Below are 18,056 nucleotides of genomic sequence, written 5' to 3'. Positions count from 1 at the left end.
AGAGCTGCTTTATTATTATATAGAGAACGCGCTGGTCCCACGCGACTCTCATTTCAACAAGTTGACATGTGTGCTGTGGTGAAGAGACATATATATATGGACTATATATACATTTATGCTATTTGTCTGCTCCCAGTTGCGCTCAAGTTGACAAGAGCCAAAAAGTTTCAATGGCCAACCGAAGACACATTTTGTGTTTTGTGTGCAGCACAAAATTTTTAAGTGCATTCGAACATCAAAAAAAAGGAAAATAGTTGAATAAATGAGCAACAGATTGTAGCTGTAGCATAGAAATCTTTCTCAGTTGCAAGTGTCGCTTTATTTGCTACGCTGCTTTCAAATTTATTTCAATTGAGCCAGCTGACATTTCAATTGCCGTAGTACAAGTGATTAGCAAACGCCCACGCGCATACTAAGTAGGTGCAAAAATAATTTTAAATACTATAGCGCCATATTTACAATTTGATTTGGCAAAAAGTCACGCGATGCGCTTGAGTTAAGCAAATAAAATAGAGATAGCAAATTTAGCAGATCAAGCAAGCAGTTTAGATATATAAATATATAGCTAATTAGTTAGTTAGATAAACACACAAATTTATTAAAATTATTCTATATTTCAGTTGTAGTAAATTTCAAATTAATTTAAATTTTTATTTGGTTAAAACTTTTATGCCAAATACACAAATTTATTAAATTATCCTTTATTAAAGTTATAGAAAATTTAAAATTAATTTTAATTTTTATTTGGTTAAAACTTTTATGTCATTTATCATTAATTTAATGTATTAAGCAAACAGTGCAGCTATTTAATGCATAATTTATTATATTCAACTGTTATACTAAAGTTTCATATTATTCATTATTTTAATAAACTGCTGTTTAATAAAAATGTATCAAATCCCTCGCTCAACTTGCTTTGCAAATTCATTTCATTGCTTGCAGCCATTTAGTTGTTGCAACTATTTTTCTACTTGCAACAGCAGCAGCATCAAGTTTAGCTATTGCTTGCAGCTGTTGCATATAATGAAGCTGCCGCACACACATGAAATATAATAACTGCCAAGTGGCTCGAGTTGAAGTTTGCTCTACGCCTTTAGCTCAAAGTGTGGCTTTAATAATGATGATGATGTGGCTCGAGAGTGCGTTTGACACGAGTTTAGTAAGTTAAACTAACAAGAAGAAGAAGAAGAAGAGCAAGGAAAAGCAATGAAGTTGACAGTCAGTGTCAAGGCAAGACCCAAGACATGGGTTAAATACCAAAATTCTATTTAACATGCAAAGTCGGTTAGCAGTGTCACTAAAAATTATAGCCCATGGGTTAGAGGCATAAAGAATGCGCAGAGTAGCGTTATATACATAAAAGCAATGTATATATATTTAATGCTACACTTAAAGAAATTGAGTGCCATAAGTGTGATGTGAGCTGCTAGTTTATATAATAAAAGTTAGTGCATAATTTTATGCTCAGAGCACAAAGTACTTTCAATTTTTTTTATTGAATTATGCATAGAATTTATGAACGAACTGTGCATGAATATTAATATAGAAAGGCTCATAAAATAATAACAATAATAATAATAGCTAGTTCATAATTTTCGTCCAGGGTAACTTTTTAGAGAACCTCACTTTAGATCAAAATATCATTCAATATCAAATTTTTCTAGCTATTTATTTACAACTTTAACACAAAATTCTTTCAGCCTTGCTGACATTTTTTTTTATTTTCTCTATGCATAGACTTTATTAACGAACTGTGCATTAAAAAAGAAAGGCTAAGAAATAATAATAATAGCTAAGATAATCTTATGTTTCGAACAATTTTTGAATTTCTGTAACTTTTAAAAAGGTTTTACCAACTTTTCTTTTAAATTTTTATGCAATTTAGCTGCAAAATTAGAACAAAGTTCTTTAATTTTCGAAGCTAATAACTTTTTAATCTTTACTGCAATTTATCAGCAAATGTAGAACAAATTTCAATGCCAACAATTAGCTCAAAGCTTAATTTATTTAATTTTTATTGCAATTGATCTCCAAATTTAGAACAAAGTTCTTTCATTTTCCAAGCCAAAAACTTTTAAATTTTTACTGCAATCTAACTGCAAATTTAGAAAAAAGTTCAATGCCAACAATTAGCATGAAGCTTAATTTATTTAATTTTTATTGCAATTAATTTGCAACCCTAGCGCAAAATTCATTCAGCTTCGTTACCAACAACTTTTTAATTTTTCCAGCAATTTATTTGCAACTTTAGCACAAAGTTCTTTCAGTTTTTTGTTTATTTAATGCATAGACATAAAAGTTTACAGAAATATTAATAGCTAGTTAAAAATTTTATGCCAGTGTAACTTTTAAGAGAATTTTACACAATTTTTTAATGCAATTTAGCTGCAAAAGAATGTTCAATGCCAACAATTTTTAATATTTTAGCCAATTAGCACAAAGCTTAATTTATTTAATTTTTTATAGCAATTAATCTGCAACTTTCTTGCAGCTGCTGCCAACTTTTTTAATTTTTGCAGCAATTTATTTGCAACTTTAGGCGCAGTTTTTGCAGCATACTTTATTTCTCTCAGTGCATAGACTTTATTAACGCACTGTGCATGCAATATAAAGCAAAAATTATGCATAAATGCCTTGACAAGTCAACTGAAGAGAGCAGAGAAACGAAAGCCACGCAAAGGGCAGCAGCAAGGCTTGACTTATTGTCAAAGTCAAATGCATGAATGAATTTATAGCTTACATACTTATAATATAATTGAGTTTGTATGTTTGTTTGCTTTTTATGCACACACACACACACACACACATGTGTTAAAGGCAGATGTTGTTGGCTGGCTAAAAATAATAAGAATTAAAATAAAACAGCAAGAGAGAGAGAGACAGAGAGAGAGAGAGAGAGAGCGAAATCGTTGGGCTGATTTTTTTTTTTGACTTACTCACCCACTTTAGAGGAACCCACACATGTGAGCCGGCTTTTGTTTTTGCTGGGGCACGTTCGTGTAGCAGAGTTGGAGGCAGCTTTCCGTTTTGGTATATTTGGTATTGTTTATAGTTTAATGCAGCAAAACTGAATGCAAATAATTTATAGTAATTGTGCAGGCAGCAGCAAACAAATAATAAAACACACACACACACTAAGACAGTAGTAGTAACAATAAATAAATTGTTGCTAAATACACAGCAGTAATTTCATTTGAAATTGAAACTTGACAAAATTCTATATATATATAGCATTTGTTTATATTTATAGTCGTCGGGGCGGGGCGCTGACTTTTCACTTTAAATGTAACAAATAATTGATCGAAGATTTAAATGAAAATTAATATAATGCGCTGTTGTTGTTTTTTTTTTATTTGATTAATTATTAAACGACTGGGCTGGGCCTGTAAGAATCGAAAGAGAACAAAACAATTTCGATATATGAGACACTAGATTTATATATAAATATAACAATATATCAAGGTTATAAAGAGTTTGAGACAGAAGAAACAAATGCAGGCATAGGCGCGTTGCAAGTAATAGAAAGAGACAGAGATAGACAGAAGAGTGTGTGAGAGATAGAGAGATAGGGCATATAGTAAGATATATATTTTAGTTGGGGATAGTCGTTCGAAAATCGTATGAAAATGCATTTGGCAACAACAACAACAAAAAGGAAGGAAATGTTAAAAGATTTTGCTTTAGACACAACACTTGAGTATAATACATATATGTGTGTGTACGTGTGTGTGTAACTGACAGCTTGTGTATGTGTGTGTGTGTGTGTGTGTGTGTGTGTTTTGGCGTGGGTGACTGCACATTTAGCAAGTTTTGTTGTAGAGTGAGACAGGAAATATGCATAGAGCCAATAATTTATTGTGAAAATGACAGCAACAAAAAAAAAATATACAAAACGTGTAAGGAAAATGTTTTGAATATCATTTCAAAAAGCCGACAAGCTCGGCATATTGAGCATGACAGAGATAGCATATATAAGAAGAAGAAGACAGCTAAAAAGCTAGCGCAGCAAGTGTGAACAAAATAAAAATATATAGAAAACAATTCGGCACACAAAATGTTCACACAGCAGCGCATAGAGCATAGTACAAATATTTGTTGTTGTATTTTATATAGTGAAATATATTGCTTTTTGATGTGGCTAAATACATATATAAATATACACATATATATATAAACATTTATGTGGAAAAACGAGGCATTGTTAGTTTGGTTTTCTTTTTTTTTTTTTGTTTATTTGCAGTTTATTTGTTTGATCATCGCATTTAATTTAGTGGTCGTGTGTGGTTTACAGTTGAGCGCATCAACAATAAACAATAAAGTGCGCAAGTATGTGTGAAATGGTCAACATATCAAATAAGTTTTGAATATCTAGATAGACAGCATAATTGTTTACGGTTTTTTGGTTTATGTGCAATAAAATTATAAAGAGTAGGGAATAAGTTGTTGGAAATTTGATATTGAAACATAACGAATAAATGTGAATTAATTTAATTATAAATGGTGTAAGCAAAAATTTTGCATTAATGTAATAAATTGTTGAATTTTTTTGTGTGTTATTAATTAAAAAAACATTTATAGATAATAATAGGACAGCTACAAACAGGCAGCAGATATAGCCAACATATATAGTATAAGTCTAATCAATGGCAACAGCATATTACAACACAATCATTTGGTAAATACACTGCAAAAAAAATTAGACATTAAATTAAATTTAACTAACAACAAAATAAATAAAAGTGGAGCGCTCAAATTTTGTTAGAAATAAAAGGCTTGAGCATAGTGGAATAAATTGTGGGAAATTTGACGAATTAATGCGCATTAATTTTACTAACTTGTTAATACACTACAAAAAATATTGCTAAAAATTAGACAATAATTTAACTTTAACTAACAATAATTAAATAATAATTTAATTTAAAATGCAATAAAATAAATAAGAGTGGAGCACTGAAATTTTGTTAGCAATAAAAGTCTTGACTATAGTTGTGGGAAATTTGATATTGATTAACGAATTAATGTGCATTACTTTCACTTATATGTCAATACACTGCAAAAAATATTGCTTAAAATTATACAATAATTTAAATTTAACAAAATTTATTAATAATTTAATTTAAAATGCAATAAAATTAACAAGATTAGCAATAAAAGTCTAACCATAGTGAAATAAATTGTGGGAAATTTGATATTGAAACGAATTAATGTGCATTTATTTGTTAATACACTGCAAAAAATGTTGCTTTAATTTTACTTGTACTAACAACATATATGTTGCTATTAATATATTGCATTTTTCTCATACACTATACAAAGAAATTTTCTCGCACAGCTGTCGGCGCCGCTTGCCTATCAATAATAAAAAAAAAAACGTGCAACACCAATACATATACACACATGTGGTATTTTAGTATTATGTAGACTTAATTTTTTATATTTACGTGCACTCTGATAAAAAGCAAAAGCAAAAGGCTTGAGCGATAGCGAGCGACGCGCACAGATAGCAAAAGTTCTCAGCCAAGCTGTCATTTGTTGTTAATCATTTGTTGGCCCCACTATTAGTGGTGGAAAATCTTTCATATTATGACAGCAGCAGCAGCCACAACATTTGCATATTTTCAACACCTTAACAAATTGGCTCATCAGTGCCAAGCCGTTAGCACCTCCCAACCACCCACACATTTGCTGATCGATCATGTCAAATATCAATAAATATTTTGTGCTCGACAGCTGCTTTGCATGTGTTTATTATTATTATTATATGTGTTTTTTGCTATTTATATTGGTTGGCAAGCAAATCTAACAGCATGAGTTAGTTGATTAGCATAAATGTTTTTACTTTGAGTAATATTAAGTAGCCTGTGTATATAAACAATAAGCGTACAAACTGTTGGCTGTCTGGCTTAACATTAATGCAGTTAAAAATATTTTTCTTAGTTAACAAGCAATAAATAGTTTATAATACAGCCAAACAAATATAAAAATTACTCAAAGCTTATACAAAACAAATGCATAATAATATAATAAACATAATAATAAAACATTTTTGTATAGATTTTTTTTCTTATATGAAAGTAACTTAAAACTCATTGTTGTGCTTAAAGAAAATTTAAAAAAATGCCTAATAATAGTTTATAATACATATTTGTAGGCAAATTAATTCTAAGTTTCAAATATAAAAGTAACTGAAAACTCATTGCTGTATTCAAAGAAGATTGTGCTTAGCTAAACAAATATAAAAATTTAAATAAAATTTAAAAAAAAATGTACAATAATAATTTATAATGCATTTTTGAATAAAAATAACTTAAAACTCATTGCTGTCAAAAAAAATTCATAATTTACTCGCCTTTGAATCTGTGCTTAGCTATATTTTATTATTTTTGTATTGATTTTATATTTTTATATTTTATATTTTTGTATAGATTTGTTAGAATAAATAAATTATAATTATTCTAAGCCTCAGCATACTTTTTATTTGTATATAAAAGTAACTTACTACTCATTGTTGTATTCAAAGAAAATTCAAATTGCCTTTGAATCTGTGCTTAGCTAAATAAATATAAAAATTGCTCAAAGCTTATTTAAAACAAATGCTAAATAATAATTTAAAGCATAGATTTGTTAGCTGCATTAATTCTAAGCCTCAACATACTTTTTTTCATAAATAAAGTTAACTTAAAACTCATTGTTGTATTCAAAATACTCGCCTTAATAAAGCTTTAATTGTTGCAACAATGGTTACTTTCAATGTTCAAATAGCTATAATTTTTTTGAAGCTACAATATGCAGACGAGCTGTACACATAATCAAGGGCAACTCTCTTATAATAAAACCTCAAGGGCCTAACCGGTTTGCAAAGTGATAAACGAGCGGCGGCCTACGAAAACCAATTTATTTTACCAAGCATTAAAGCCAAGTTCAGAGTCGAATTTTATACAAAAAAAATATATACATTAATCAAATTCATGCGTATACCAAATTTGTATGTATATATAATTATGACTATTTTTTTTGTACATAGGTTACGCATGTGCGTTAGTTAATTTGTATGCTTGCGTTAATTAAGTTAAGCCAAGTGCGTGAGTTTTACTTGTAGTTTCACTTACTGAGCAGCAGAGCAACGAAGCTTAAAGAAACTAAACACACAATACAAAAAGATTGTCACACACACACAAACAAACAATCAGCAGACCAGTGTTGCCAGCTAAGCTTATTTCAAGCTAGATTTAGCATATTTTTGAAAATTAATACAAGTCAAGCACATTTAAAAGCATATTTCAATAATAAATGTGCTCGTTTTATGAATAAAATATATTTTATAAGCACAAAAATTATAGCAGCTTCTTTTTTTCGATTTTTAGCTAGACTTTCTGCATAGAATCGTAAATTTATTGTCTAACCGATGAAATTGTGAAATCAAGTCTCAAGCTTGCAAAATAACGAAAAGTTACGTATTATAAATAAATAAATAGCGACTAGCTTATTTTAGCTTATTTTATAAAATTGTGAAATCAAATAAAAGTCACAAGCTTGCAAAATGCCGAAAAGTTATAAATAATTGTCGCCTTTAGCTTCGAATTTAGCTTTTTTTGTGTGCACAACATCTGGCAACACTGATTCAGCAGACGCACACACACACACACACGCACAGTTTACGATATACAAAGAGTAAAGTAAAGAGAGGGCAGAACCCGAAATTTGTGCTCAAGGTCAAATTTCAAAACTGGGCATTCAACTTGATAATTTATTAAACGCGTTCATGTATAACTGAGGGTAGGGTAACTCCACAAAAGAGAACTTTGCACACACACACACAAACGCACACTCACACACATAGATACTGTATCTTTTAGTTGTATTTGTATCCAAATATGGAGCAAGTGATGGGCCGGCATTGTGAGAAAGATCGTTGCGCCGATAAGTCACTGGGATGCTTAAAATAATAATAATTTTGTAAATTGTGTAGACGTCGTCATAAATTTAAACGCTTAATGCTTTTGATTGCTATTAAAGCTGCAATTGTTGCAATGTTTTGAAAATGTTTAAACAAAAGAACCGCAAACTGGTTGCGTATAAGAAATTAAGTCTAATTTGTAGGTAAGTTCCTTCAACTCGCGTTCGAAAATGAATCATAACTTGTTTTTGTGTGAGAGTCTAAAACGTGTTTTCAGCTCTTTTTATTGTTTATCGCTAATTGCACATTACAAATGCGCGCGCGCCCCCCACTCAGCCCACTTCAAGCTACTATCTACGACCTTGACAATGGTCCCACAAATGTTGATTGTGTGGCATGTAAATTGTTTGCTATCGATAAAGTTTACACTTTTAACACATAAAAAGTGAAATTAATTTAGTTAACTTTTCTGAGAAAATTCATTTGTGCGCCCAGACGTTCCAATTGCATGAAACCATAAAAAAAGCAAACATAACTTTATGCGGGTTCTATATATACTTTCGATTTTTATAGCCTGCGTTGGAAAAAACTATTTAAAGCCACTTGACTAAAAATCAACTTACGCTCCAGACGTTAATTTGATATTTTTTTACGACTTTTTGTGTGTTTTTTGCAAATTACACGCTGCTGTTGCCTCAACAATTGTTATTGTTGTTACAACTGGGCGATATATAGCTGCATAATCACAGCTAGGCTATAAGTAAAGCTCCATTCAAAATAACGGCGTCGGTTGTATAGTTACTATAGTTATAGGTTTGTATACACAGCCAAAAAAAATGTACATTAAATTGGAGAAACATTTTTCAACAACAAGTTTTTGAAATCTAGAATTATATTTAAGAAATTAATGCAGCTTTTTTATAAAACTATTTTTTAAACATTCAAATTCAATTAAAATAGCTTTAATTTATAACAAAGTTTAGTTTTTTCATTTTAGGCAATTTTTTTCTGAGTGTAACAGTTTTCAAACTTCTAATTTATATATAATCTTATCGATTTCAATTTATTTAAGTACGCATAACGTCGTGTGCTTAAGTAAAAAGTAAACAGCAGTAACAGCGCTTAAGTTGCCAGGGCTGCATAGTTATAAATTTCGAAAATAAATAATCAAAAGAATTTAGCAATGCTTTAGTTACAATTTTAGCAAATAATAAATTGCCGTGTAGCATATTTAAGTTTAGGTGTTGACACGCTATCAGCAACGAGCCCCTGACAAAACGTAACCCGAAAAAAAGTTGAAAGGCCTGACACTTCATAGAGAGAGAGAGAGAGTGAGATATTCACACCCACAGCTAGAAACACACGCACTCCTCCTCCCTGGAGCGAATGCGCGAAAATGTCAACACAATGGAAAACCAACAAAACGCGGCCAGTCAACAGTCAAACTCAGACTAGTAAAGTGAGCGGCGTTAAAAAATTTGTGCGTGTGGTCAAAAAACCGCAACCGAAGCCAAAGGCAACAGCAACAGATACAAGAGCAGCGTCGCGGTCTATGTATTAAAAAAACAACAACGTGTTGTATATAGTTTGTTAATAAAACTTTATATACTTAGCAATGAGTCAGCGGAATTATGCAAATACACATAACATGCATTGAAAAGGAAGCAAAGGTAATAATTATTGAGCAAATGAAAATGAAAATGAACGCGTCTTTGAGCGAGCGCAAGAGAGAGCGGGAGAGTGAGAGCGAGCGCAACTGAGCGCAGTTTGAGCTGAGAATGAGCAACGTTGAAAAAAAGATAAGCCGAGTTTTTGTTTTGAGCTGAAGTGCGTGAGGTTTTTTTTGTTTAGTATTGTTATGGCTACAGTTATGTAGCTGGTGGTTATGGCAATTGGTGGTGGGTTAAGGAATTAGCAATAATTGCTCAACAGGCAGTTCGAGGCAGAGATACACTTAGGTAAAAGCATATGAAACAAATTGAGAACAAAACGAAACAATTTTGTGGAACTTATTAAAACAATTAATTAAAACTAAATTTTGTTAATAATAAAAATAACATATAAAATTAAAATAAAATTTATTGAATTTTGTGCCAGTTCAATCTCTTTGTTTAACAAGCCAGCTGACTTGATGCCTTGAATATGAAACTTTTTTGCAATTAAAATGAAATTAAAATATTGCAGCTTATTAAATCGCAGAGACTTGCGCAAGTTTAAATGTTTCGAAAATAAAGTTTATAACTTTGTTGTTTACATTGCACGCAAAATACAAGAAATGCTTGAAATACAGCTGCAGGGATAAAAAAGACGCGTAGATAGCTAAACAAAAGGTGAAGCTTGCCAACAAGAAAATCAACTAGAAGGGAGTGGAAATAAGCAAGGCGCGCAATCATAAAAAAAATAACCGTTGACAATGAGCAAAGAGTTATGTATGTATGTAGTTATGTAAATATGTATATATAATTTGTATATGGAACGAGTAGGGGTAGCAAACAGACGAGGATTTTGAGGGCGACAGGGTAAATACGCACAAACATTATGTATGCATGTATGTGTGTACTTAAGTGTTTGTATGTGTGTGTAAGGAATACAAAGAAGTAGGCAAAAAAGTAAAGTAGATATCAGTAAATAAAAATGTGTGTAAATAAGCTAAAAGAAACGTGTATGCAAAAAGAAACTTACAAAACGTAGCGCAACAGTTAAAGTTGTTGTTGCTTTTGGTATCGATGACTTGAACAATTTTTTTTGAACTTGAGCTTGCCTTGGTTTTTTTTTTATTTTTTTGGTTACTTTTTCACTTTGTTAATTTTCAACACGTTCATTAAGACGTTACGCAGATAATTTTAAAATTAAGGCACTGGAATTACAACGCGATTGAGAGAGCGTGAGTGTGTGTGTGAGCGAGAGCGAGCGTTGTAAGTTACAAATACATACAAATGTTTAAAAGAAGGCGGCGAGACGGTAGCGAGACAAACAAAAACACGAAACGCACGTGGGGAATGCAATAAGAATGCCAAAAAAAGAATACGTAGCGGGATGGGGGTGGGTGTGAGGTAAAGAAGGTGTAGGCGAGGACTGTTTGATAGGCAGTCAAAAGTTTCGCGCGCTTTTCTCTTTCACTGCCCCAGAGCTAAAAGGACGCGCAAACTAAAAGATAAACACAAAAATGACAACTAATAAAAAAAAGAACCGAAATCAAAAGCAAAAAAGAGTAACAAATATCAAATGTAAAATGACACTGACATTAGCATCAAATGCTATTGTTGTTTATAATATTTATGACGTATTAAATTTATCTGTTGTTTTATCGCGTCATCTTTTGTTATTGTTGTTACCGCAATCAAATAGTTAAACAAACGCGCTGCCTGCTGTTTGGTGCTTGCTTAAACAATTTAATTACACACACACACACACACACGCATACACGCATCCGTATTTATTCTCTTGCACGCACACGCCGACTCAGCGCATTTTACTTAAATTTTCTTTTTATCTTATTTACCAACTAATTTGCCTTATTTATTGCACTTAACTCACACTATTTATTGTATTTTATCGCACGGCATACAACACACGTTGTTTTTTTTCTTTTTGCAAAACTTTTTAAATCGTTTACACGCTTTCTTAAACAATTGCAGATTCTTTTTTGTTATGCGTTGCGCGCTTTGCTCGATTGCACGTCTTGTCCACGCGAATTCTATTTGCAATATTTACGCGTTTTCTTATTGTTTATAATTTTTAAAAAACACCCGCAGTACGATCGGCACTCGTTCGCCTTCGATAACAAACTGAAGAACAAGTTGAAATTCGATTCGCTACAATCGATCGTAGCCGGCAATTGTTATCAGACAAGCAGCCAACATGCTGTGAGCAGTGCAGCAATAGTGCAGCGCGCGTGTGTAAGCGAGCGCGCATTAGCGATCAAACATGTTGCAGTTGCGTGTTGTGTTGCTGCTCACGATAACTGCAGATCAGCTGTTTAGGCTGCGTTACATAGCAGTTAGCTATTGCAAGCGTGCAAATAAGCGTTAATATTTAAAGTTAACGCGTTTGTTTACACTCAACATAACTTATAAATAATAAAACAATTAGCAATAAATTTAAGCGTAATTTTGCTGTCAAGATGACAGGCGCCGTAACAAATCAATCAACTGTAGCCGTTGCTATTATATTTCCATAAAAATTTCCATGACCATTGTTCTGGGCAGCAGCTACAAAACGTAGAATTCATTAAGCAAGATTTAAATTGATTGGCAGCGTTCGTTTACAACTTATTCGCATAAACAAAGCGCAGTTGAACAAAACGCCAGCAACAAACGTACGAGCAACAATTAGCCAAAAGCAACGCGATTAGTGCAAATAATACAATAAATTGAATTAAAACAGACGTAACAAAGAATATAAAAAAGTTGACAGTAAAAGTTGTGTTAAAAAAAGCGTTAACTATTTGCAGTGTTACTGGCTGCAGTGTTTGTTTTATTATTTATAAAAACGCGCAACAATGTTGTATTTGTTCATGCATACTTGAAAATATAAATAAATAGTGTATGTATGTGTGTATATGTGTATTTGTATGTTGCTGTATGCATAGTTTAGTATTTGGCAAGTGTTGGCGCCTACACACTTTATACTAAAACAAATTCTTACAATCAAATTGTTATTTAAACTTAAAAAAAACGCAAAACATTTTGTGCGCATTTTTATAATAAATATATGTATGTAGCATGCGTTGTTTAACTATTTGTATTTAATATGTGCGCTAGAAAATGTAATATTAGAAACTGAGCAGTGGCGGCGCCAAAAGGGGGCGAGCAAAGCATATAAGCAGCAAGTGTTTTAAACAAATACACATACAAACAATGAGTGCTTAATTTTATTATTAAAACCCCTCCTAGGCGCCACCCATGCGCTTGCACATGCGACAGATTTACTTAAATTAAATGCTCAAGCACGACAAACAAAAAATTTAATACATATATACATTGTGTGGCTATAGTTGGGGGTGTATATATATAACTATATATATAACTGTATAGCTTGCAGTTGGGTGCGGGGCTATGCGAGTAATTTGCAAAATTTGCACTAAAATGTAAACAAAAATTCGAATGTGCAAATATTTGCATGGGCCTCAAAAATATGCTTCAGCCATTGCAATTGCAATTGTTGTCGTTCGGGCTCTGTATTGTTGTTATATGCGGCATTAGACGGCCCAATCCCCACCCCCAACTTTTTATACGATTTACAATTTTGTTCATGTCCGTTTGTTGTTGTTGTATTGACAGCTTTTAGAACAATTGAAAAGGCATACGAAATCATCAACAACAACAAACAAAAACAAAGACCGAGCATAGTTTGCATTTGCAAAATGTTTGCGTATCCGTTTGTCTACACATGTGTGCGTGTGTGTGTGTGTGTGTGTGTGCGTATCTGTATCTGTGTATGGCAAGTATCTTGTTAGCTGCGCAGCTACAATTGTAAATTCTGAGATTTGCATTTTTTTCGTTGATATTATCGTACAAATTTACACATTGTGCATCCAAATCTCTTTTTACCCCTCCCACCCCACTCTACGCTCAATGTTAAACAACAAACAAGCTCTCTAACGCTTTTTGAGTTCAGCTTTTTGCATGTATGCATAACTGGCAGTAAAAACTTTCAGCTGGGATTTTGTATTTTTGCCAGTCTCTGAATTTTAGTTTTTAAGCAAAAAAGTTTATGAAAAAGTTGCAGCAAATTCCATTTCTCAAACCTAAACATGTCCTAAAGCAAAAGATGTAGCATATTTTGATTTCTATAGAAATTTCAAATTTTCAGCCTAACAGCTGATGAAAATGTTTAAAAAAATAAACAATACATCTATGCTTAACTTAAAAAATTGGTTTAAATTATTAAAAAAAAGCTATCATAACAAGTGGACGCATTAAAGTTGGGCGCAGCCAACTATTGTATACACTTTGACTAGATCACATGCATAAAAAATATAAATATAAAATAAATATAAAAAAAAAAAAATTCAAAGGCAGCGATATATATATATATATTGAAAATTGAAAAGTAAATAATTCCTAAGTTATTTATCTGATCGTTCTGAAATTTATCTGTCATTTGTCAAACATGATTTGTGATTTAGTCAGATTTTCTATTTATATTTTTTAATTACGTTGTAATCAGTTTTTTTCGTATAGCGAGGAGGGGCAGGAAATAAAAAATAAAATAAAATAAAAGCGTTTGGGGTAGGATATATGAGCAGCTATATGCAAAATTTGGTTACTCTAGCTCTTATAGTTGCTGCGAAATAGGCGCTCAAACATGCAGATGGACAGAAGTTATTAAAAAAAAAATGTAGAAAGGCATAAAAAATGAACAAAATTAAAGAGAAATAAAGCAGTAAAAATAACAAAATTATATAGATTTTATATAAAATATAAATACACTAAAATGCGTAAATTTGATAAACAAACTCAACTAAAAGCATTAAATAAACATTAAAAACTCATTACAACTCAATGGCTGCTAACGCTGACAACTCAATAACAAATTGTTGTTAACAATTGCACTAATTATTTGGATTACAGTGCGACAATAAAAACACAGACGAGGCATATTAAATAAATTAAATATAAGCGCCACGCTTGGTTGACGCTGCTGCATCATTGACAATTAAGTGGAGTGTCAGGCACAAAGATTGCCACAGCGGCGGCAATGGTTGATACACAGCTGGAGCTGGAGAAAGGTGAGTGAGTGTGGCATGTGTGGCAATGACTGTGAAAAATTTGCATTTTATAGTGCCACGCCTGGGGCTGCGACACTTGCAGGCGTTGCTGTTATTTCTGGGACTGGCTGTCAATACGATACTGCAACTGAATGTGGGCGTGGCTGTGGTGGCAATGACAAAAGAAAGTGGAAATAGCACAGCGCTGCCAGTAAGTATTAAATATAAAATAAAACAATTGTTTAAATAAGCTAAATTACAGCACTTTGAATGGAGTGAGGTGCAAAAGTCTTATGTGCTCTCAAGTTTTTATTGGGGCTCGGCGCTGACGCAATTTCTGGGCGGCTATTTATGCAAACGCTTTGGCGCCAAGTGCGTTTTGTTCGGCGGCAGCTTTGGCTCTGCGCTGCTCAGCGCCTGGACGCCGCAGTGCATTTATGTGGCAGGCTGGCGCGCTTATTGTGCCATACGCTGGTTGCAGGGTCTGTGCTTCGGTGTCACTTTGCCCTGCATACATCAGCATTTGGCCAATTGGGCGCCTGAAGTGGAGCGCACGCGTCTGGGCGCTTTTGCTTACACAGGCTTCGATTGTGGCAATGTGCTGGCCATGTATGCAGCTGGCATGCTAGCGAGCTCCAGTTTGGGTTGGCCTGGCATAAGTTACGCATCCGCCGCGTTGTGTTTTGTTTGGTGTTTGCTTTGGCTGCTGCTGGGCGCAAATCGTGCGCAGGAGTCGCGCTGCATTGGCGCAGCTGAGCAGCGTTATATTGTGGGCGATCTGCAGCGCAGCGTTAGACGCGAGCGTCAGTTGGCCATACCCTGGCGCGGCATCTTTACCTCACCGCCCTTCTATGCGCTGCTCTGCGCGCGCTGCGCCGACACTTGGGGCTTGGCCACAATGCAAACGGAGCTGCCCGCTTATCTAAGCGGCGTTTTGGGTCTGCGCATGCAAAGCAATGCGCTTTACTCTGCGCTGCCTTTTGTCCTTATGTGGGCCATGTGTTATGTTTATTTGCTTGCCGCTGATTTGCTGCTGCGACGTCGCTGCCTCAGCTTGACTGCGCTGCGCAAAACTTACAACAGCATTGCGCTTTGGACTCCAGCGGCCATAATGTTGGCCCTGGGCTTTGTTGAGTCCACGCAGCAGCCTTTGGCTTTAGCTTTGGTTACGCTAAGCGTCGGCGTCAGCAGCGCTGCCACCATTGGCAGCGAACTCAACACCATTGATCTGTCTCCAGTGCATGCCAGCATCTTGGCTGGCATTCTAAGCACCTTTACCAATCTGGTAGCTCTCATTACACCTTTAGTTGTTGGCCTGCTGGTGAAACATCCCAGCGAGCGCAGTGAGTGGCAATTGGTCTTCAGCATAGCTGCCCTGGTTTTATTTCTAGGCAATGTTGTCTACCTCATATGGGGCACAGCTGTTACGCAGCCTTGGAACAACATTGAACCACAGCTTGATGACGACACCCGCGACTTTGAAGGCGCCAAGCTTGAGCTCAAGCAGCTGCAGCAATAGTTCAATTTATAGCAACTACCTAGACGCTGTGTTCAAATTTTATAACTTACTAATTTAGTTTTGTAAGCAATTACTTAATTAGCATTCATAAAAAAAAATTTCTACACTAAGTAGCACAAATTTTGCATTATTAAATATTTTTGTATCAACTTTTAACAAATAAAAACTAAAAGCAGCCAATTGTATAATTTTTTAATAAATTAATAAGCATACAAAATATTTTTGTACTACATTTTTAGCAATTAAAATTGAAATGCGTTAAAAGAAAATATATTTTTGTTAAAATAATAAATAAATTATAAATCATAGCTAATAAATTAATTTTTGTATTACATTTTTAGCAAATAAAATTGTACTGCAGAGAAAATATTTTTAAATTATATTTTTATTAAATTTTTAGCAGCCAAAATCAAATTATATAAAACAAACGTGCCTAAAGTTCTATAATTTTTATTTATTTATTAAATTGAATATATTTTAGCTAAAATTCAAATTATAAGCAATAAACGTGCCTAAAGCTCTATAGTTTTTATTTATTTATTAAATTGAATATATTTTTATATTTTTGCCTGTCTAAAAAATAAATTAATTTTTGTATTAAATTTTTATGAGCCAAAATTCAAATTATAAGCAATAAACGTGCCTAAAGTTCTAATTTTTATTTATTTATTTTTATTACATTTTTAGCAGCCAAAATTCAAATTATATAAAATAAACGTGCATAATTTGTATTTATTTATTAAATTGAATATATTTTTGTATTTGTGCTTGTCTCAAAAATTAATTATTTATTGTTACATTCAAAATTCAAATTATATCAAATAAAAGTGCCTAAAGTTCTATAATTTTTTATTAATATTTTTCGTTAGTACCCATAAATTATAGTTATAAATTTTCTTTGTATATTTTTGCAATTGACTTAGCCCAAGTTAAGTCATTTGCAAACTTTACTTTTTGGTTGTAAATTGCACAAACATAAATCCATTGTTAAGTAAATCAAAATCTATGCAAATTTATTGTGGCAGACTAAAATTTTTGCAAAAGTGACTTACAAATATTTGTAAGCAATATTTATGGCTTAAAATTTGAAGGCTTAAGCAAATCAGTTGTCTTCAATCTTAGCCACACCTGTGGCAACTACTAAAAACAAAGAAAAACAAAAGGCGAGACAAACAAACAACGAGGCGTATAAATAATAAAACAGCTGCTACACTTAATGTTGCAAGTTTGTTTTGTGCGTTGCATATTTATAGGCGCATAAAATATTGTCGTTTATTTTTAATTTAATGACAATGAGGAGGGTTGGACTCGGCTCGTAATTTCCATTGGTAATGGGCCTGTGGCAATTGCAATCTATCTTCGCATTTACGACAACAACAACAGCAGCAAAACAATTACAACAACAAATATCACATGGTGTGTGTGGCGATAATAAGGGCGGCGAGTCCTGCTCCTGCTCCTGCTCCTGCTCGCTGGTCAAAGCAACATCAGTCAAGTTGGCTCTGTTGTTGTCTGTTTAGTGCGCTTGGCACGTTGATAAAACATTTCATTTTATTTTATTTACAAAACACACGCAGCGTGTAACTGTAATGACCTTTAGACACAAATATAGGGTATGCTAGACTAAAAAAAAAATAAATGCAAGCAAATATTGAATTACGCTGCAATTAAAAATATATAAAATATATAAAAAAAATTTATTTTAATTGTAAATTAATATAAAATTAATTGCTTTATTTACTAAATTTAAACTGCAGCTTAGCAAGCAAATATTGAATTACGCTGCAATTAAAAATATATAAAAACTCAAAAAAAAATTTATTTTATAAAATTAATTGTTTTATATACTTGGCTAGCATATTTTATAGCCTATGCGCATTTTTTTTACACATTATGTATACGCGCTGTTGGTCATCAGTACATTTTGG

The 18,056-nt window shown here is 32.9% G+C and overlaps 2 protein-coding genes across 4 annotated transcripts in view; one reads left to right on the top strand and one right to left on the bottom strand.

Annotated features, from left to right (window-relative positions):
* Positions 1–11,671, bottom strand: part of LOC108603146 (ras-interacting protein RIP3) — a 79,012-nt gene extending 67,341 nt beyond the window's left edge. Inside the window, exons 1-2 of the mRNA XM_033294028.1 lie at positions 11,400–11,671; positions 10,580–10,754 (exon numbers count right to left, since the gene is read on the bottom strand). The gene's annotated coding sequence lies outside the window, so the exon portion shown is untranslated. The remainder of the gene's footprint in view (positions 1–10,579; positions 10,755–11,399) is intronic.
* Positions 8,080–16,217, top strand: LOC108603148 (putative inorganic phosphate cotransporter). Of its 3 annotated transcripts, none has more exons than XM_017991695.1 (4): positions 8,080–8,100; positions 14,473–14,630; positions 14,684–14,820; positions 14,872–16,217. In XM_017991695.1, the coding sequence occupies exons 2-4, from the start codon at positions 14,600–14,602 to the stop codon at positions 16,126–16,128; spliced, it is 1,425 nt and encodes a 474-aa protein (XP_017847184.1). In that variant the 5' UTR covers positions 8,080–8,100; positions 14,473–14,599; the 3' UTR covers positions 16,129–16,217. The 3 variants fall into 3 exon arrangements, with proteins under 3 accessions (XP_017847184.1, XP_017847183.1, XP_033150085.1); XM_017991694.1 differs by lacking the exon at positions 8,080–8,100 and adding an exon at positions 12,066–12,442; XM_033294194.1 differs by lacking the exon at positions 8,080–8,100 and having other exon boundaries at positions 14,412–14,630.
* The last annotated feature ends 1,839 nt before the right edge of the window (positions 16,218–18,056 follow it).

Source organism: Drosophila busckii, chromosome 3R (genome assembly GCF_011750605.1).
Source record: "Drosophila busckii strain San Diego stock center, stock number 13000-0081.31 chromosome 3R, ASM1175060v1, whole genome shotgun sequence".
Taxonomy (NCBI): domain Eukaryota; kingdom Metazoa; phylum Arthropoda; class Insecta; order Diptera; family Drosophilidae; genus Drosophila; species Drosophila busckii.
The sequence above is the reverse complement of the archived record's forward strand: the minus strand, read 5'-3'. Positions and strand labels throughout refer to the sequence as shown.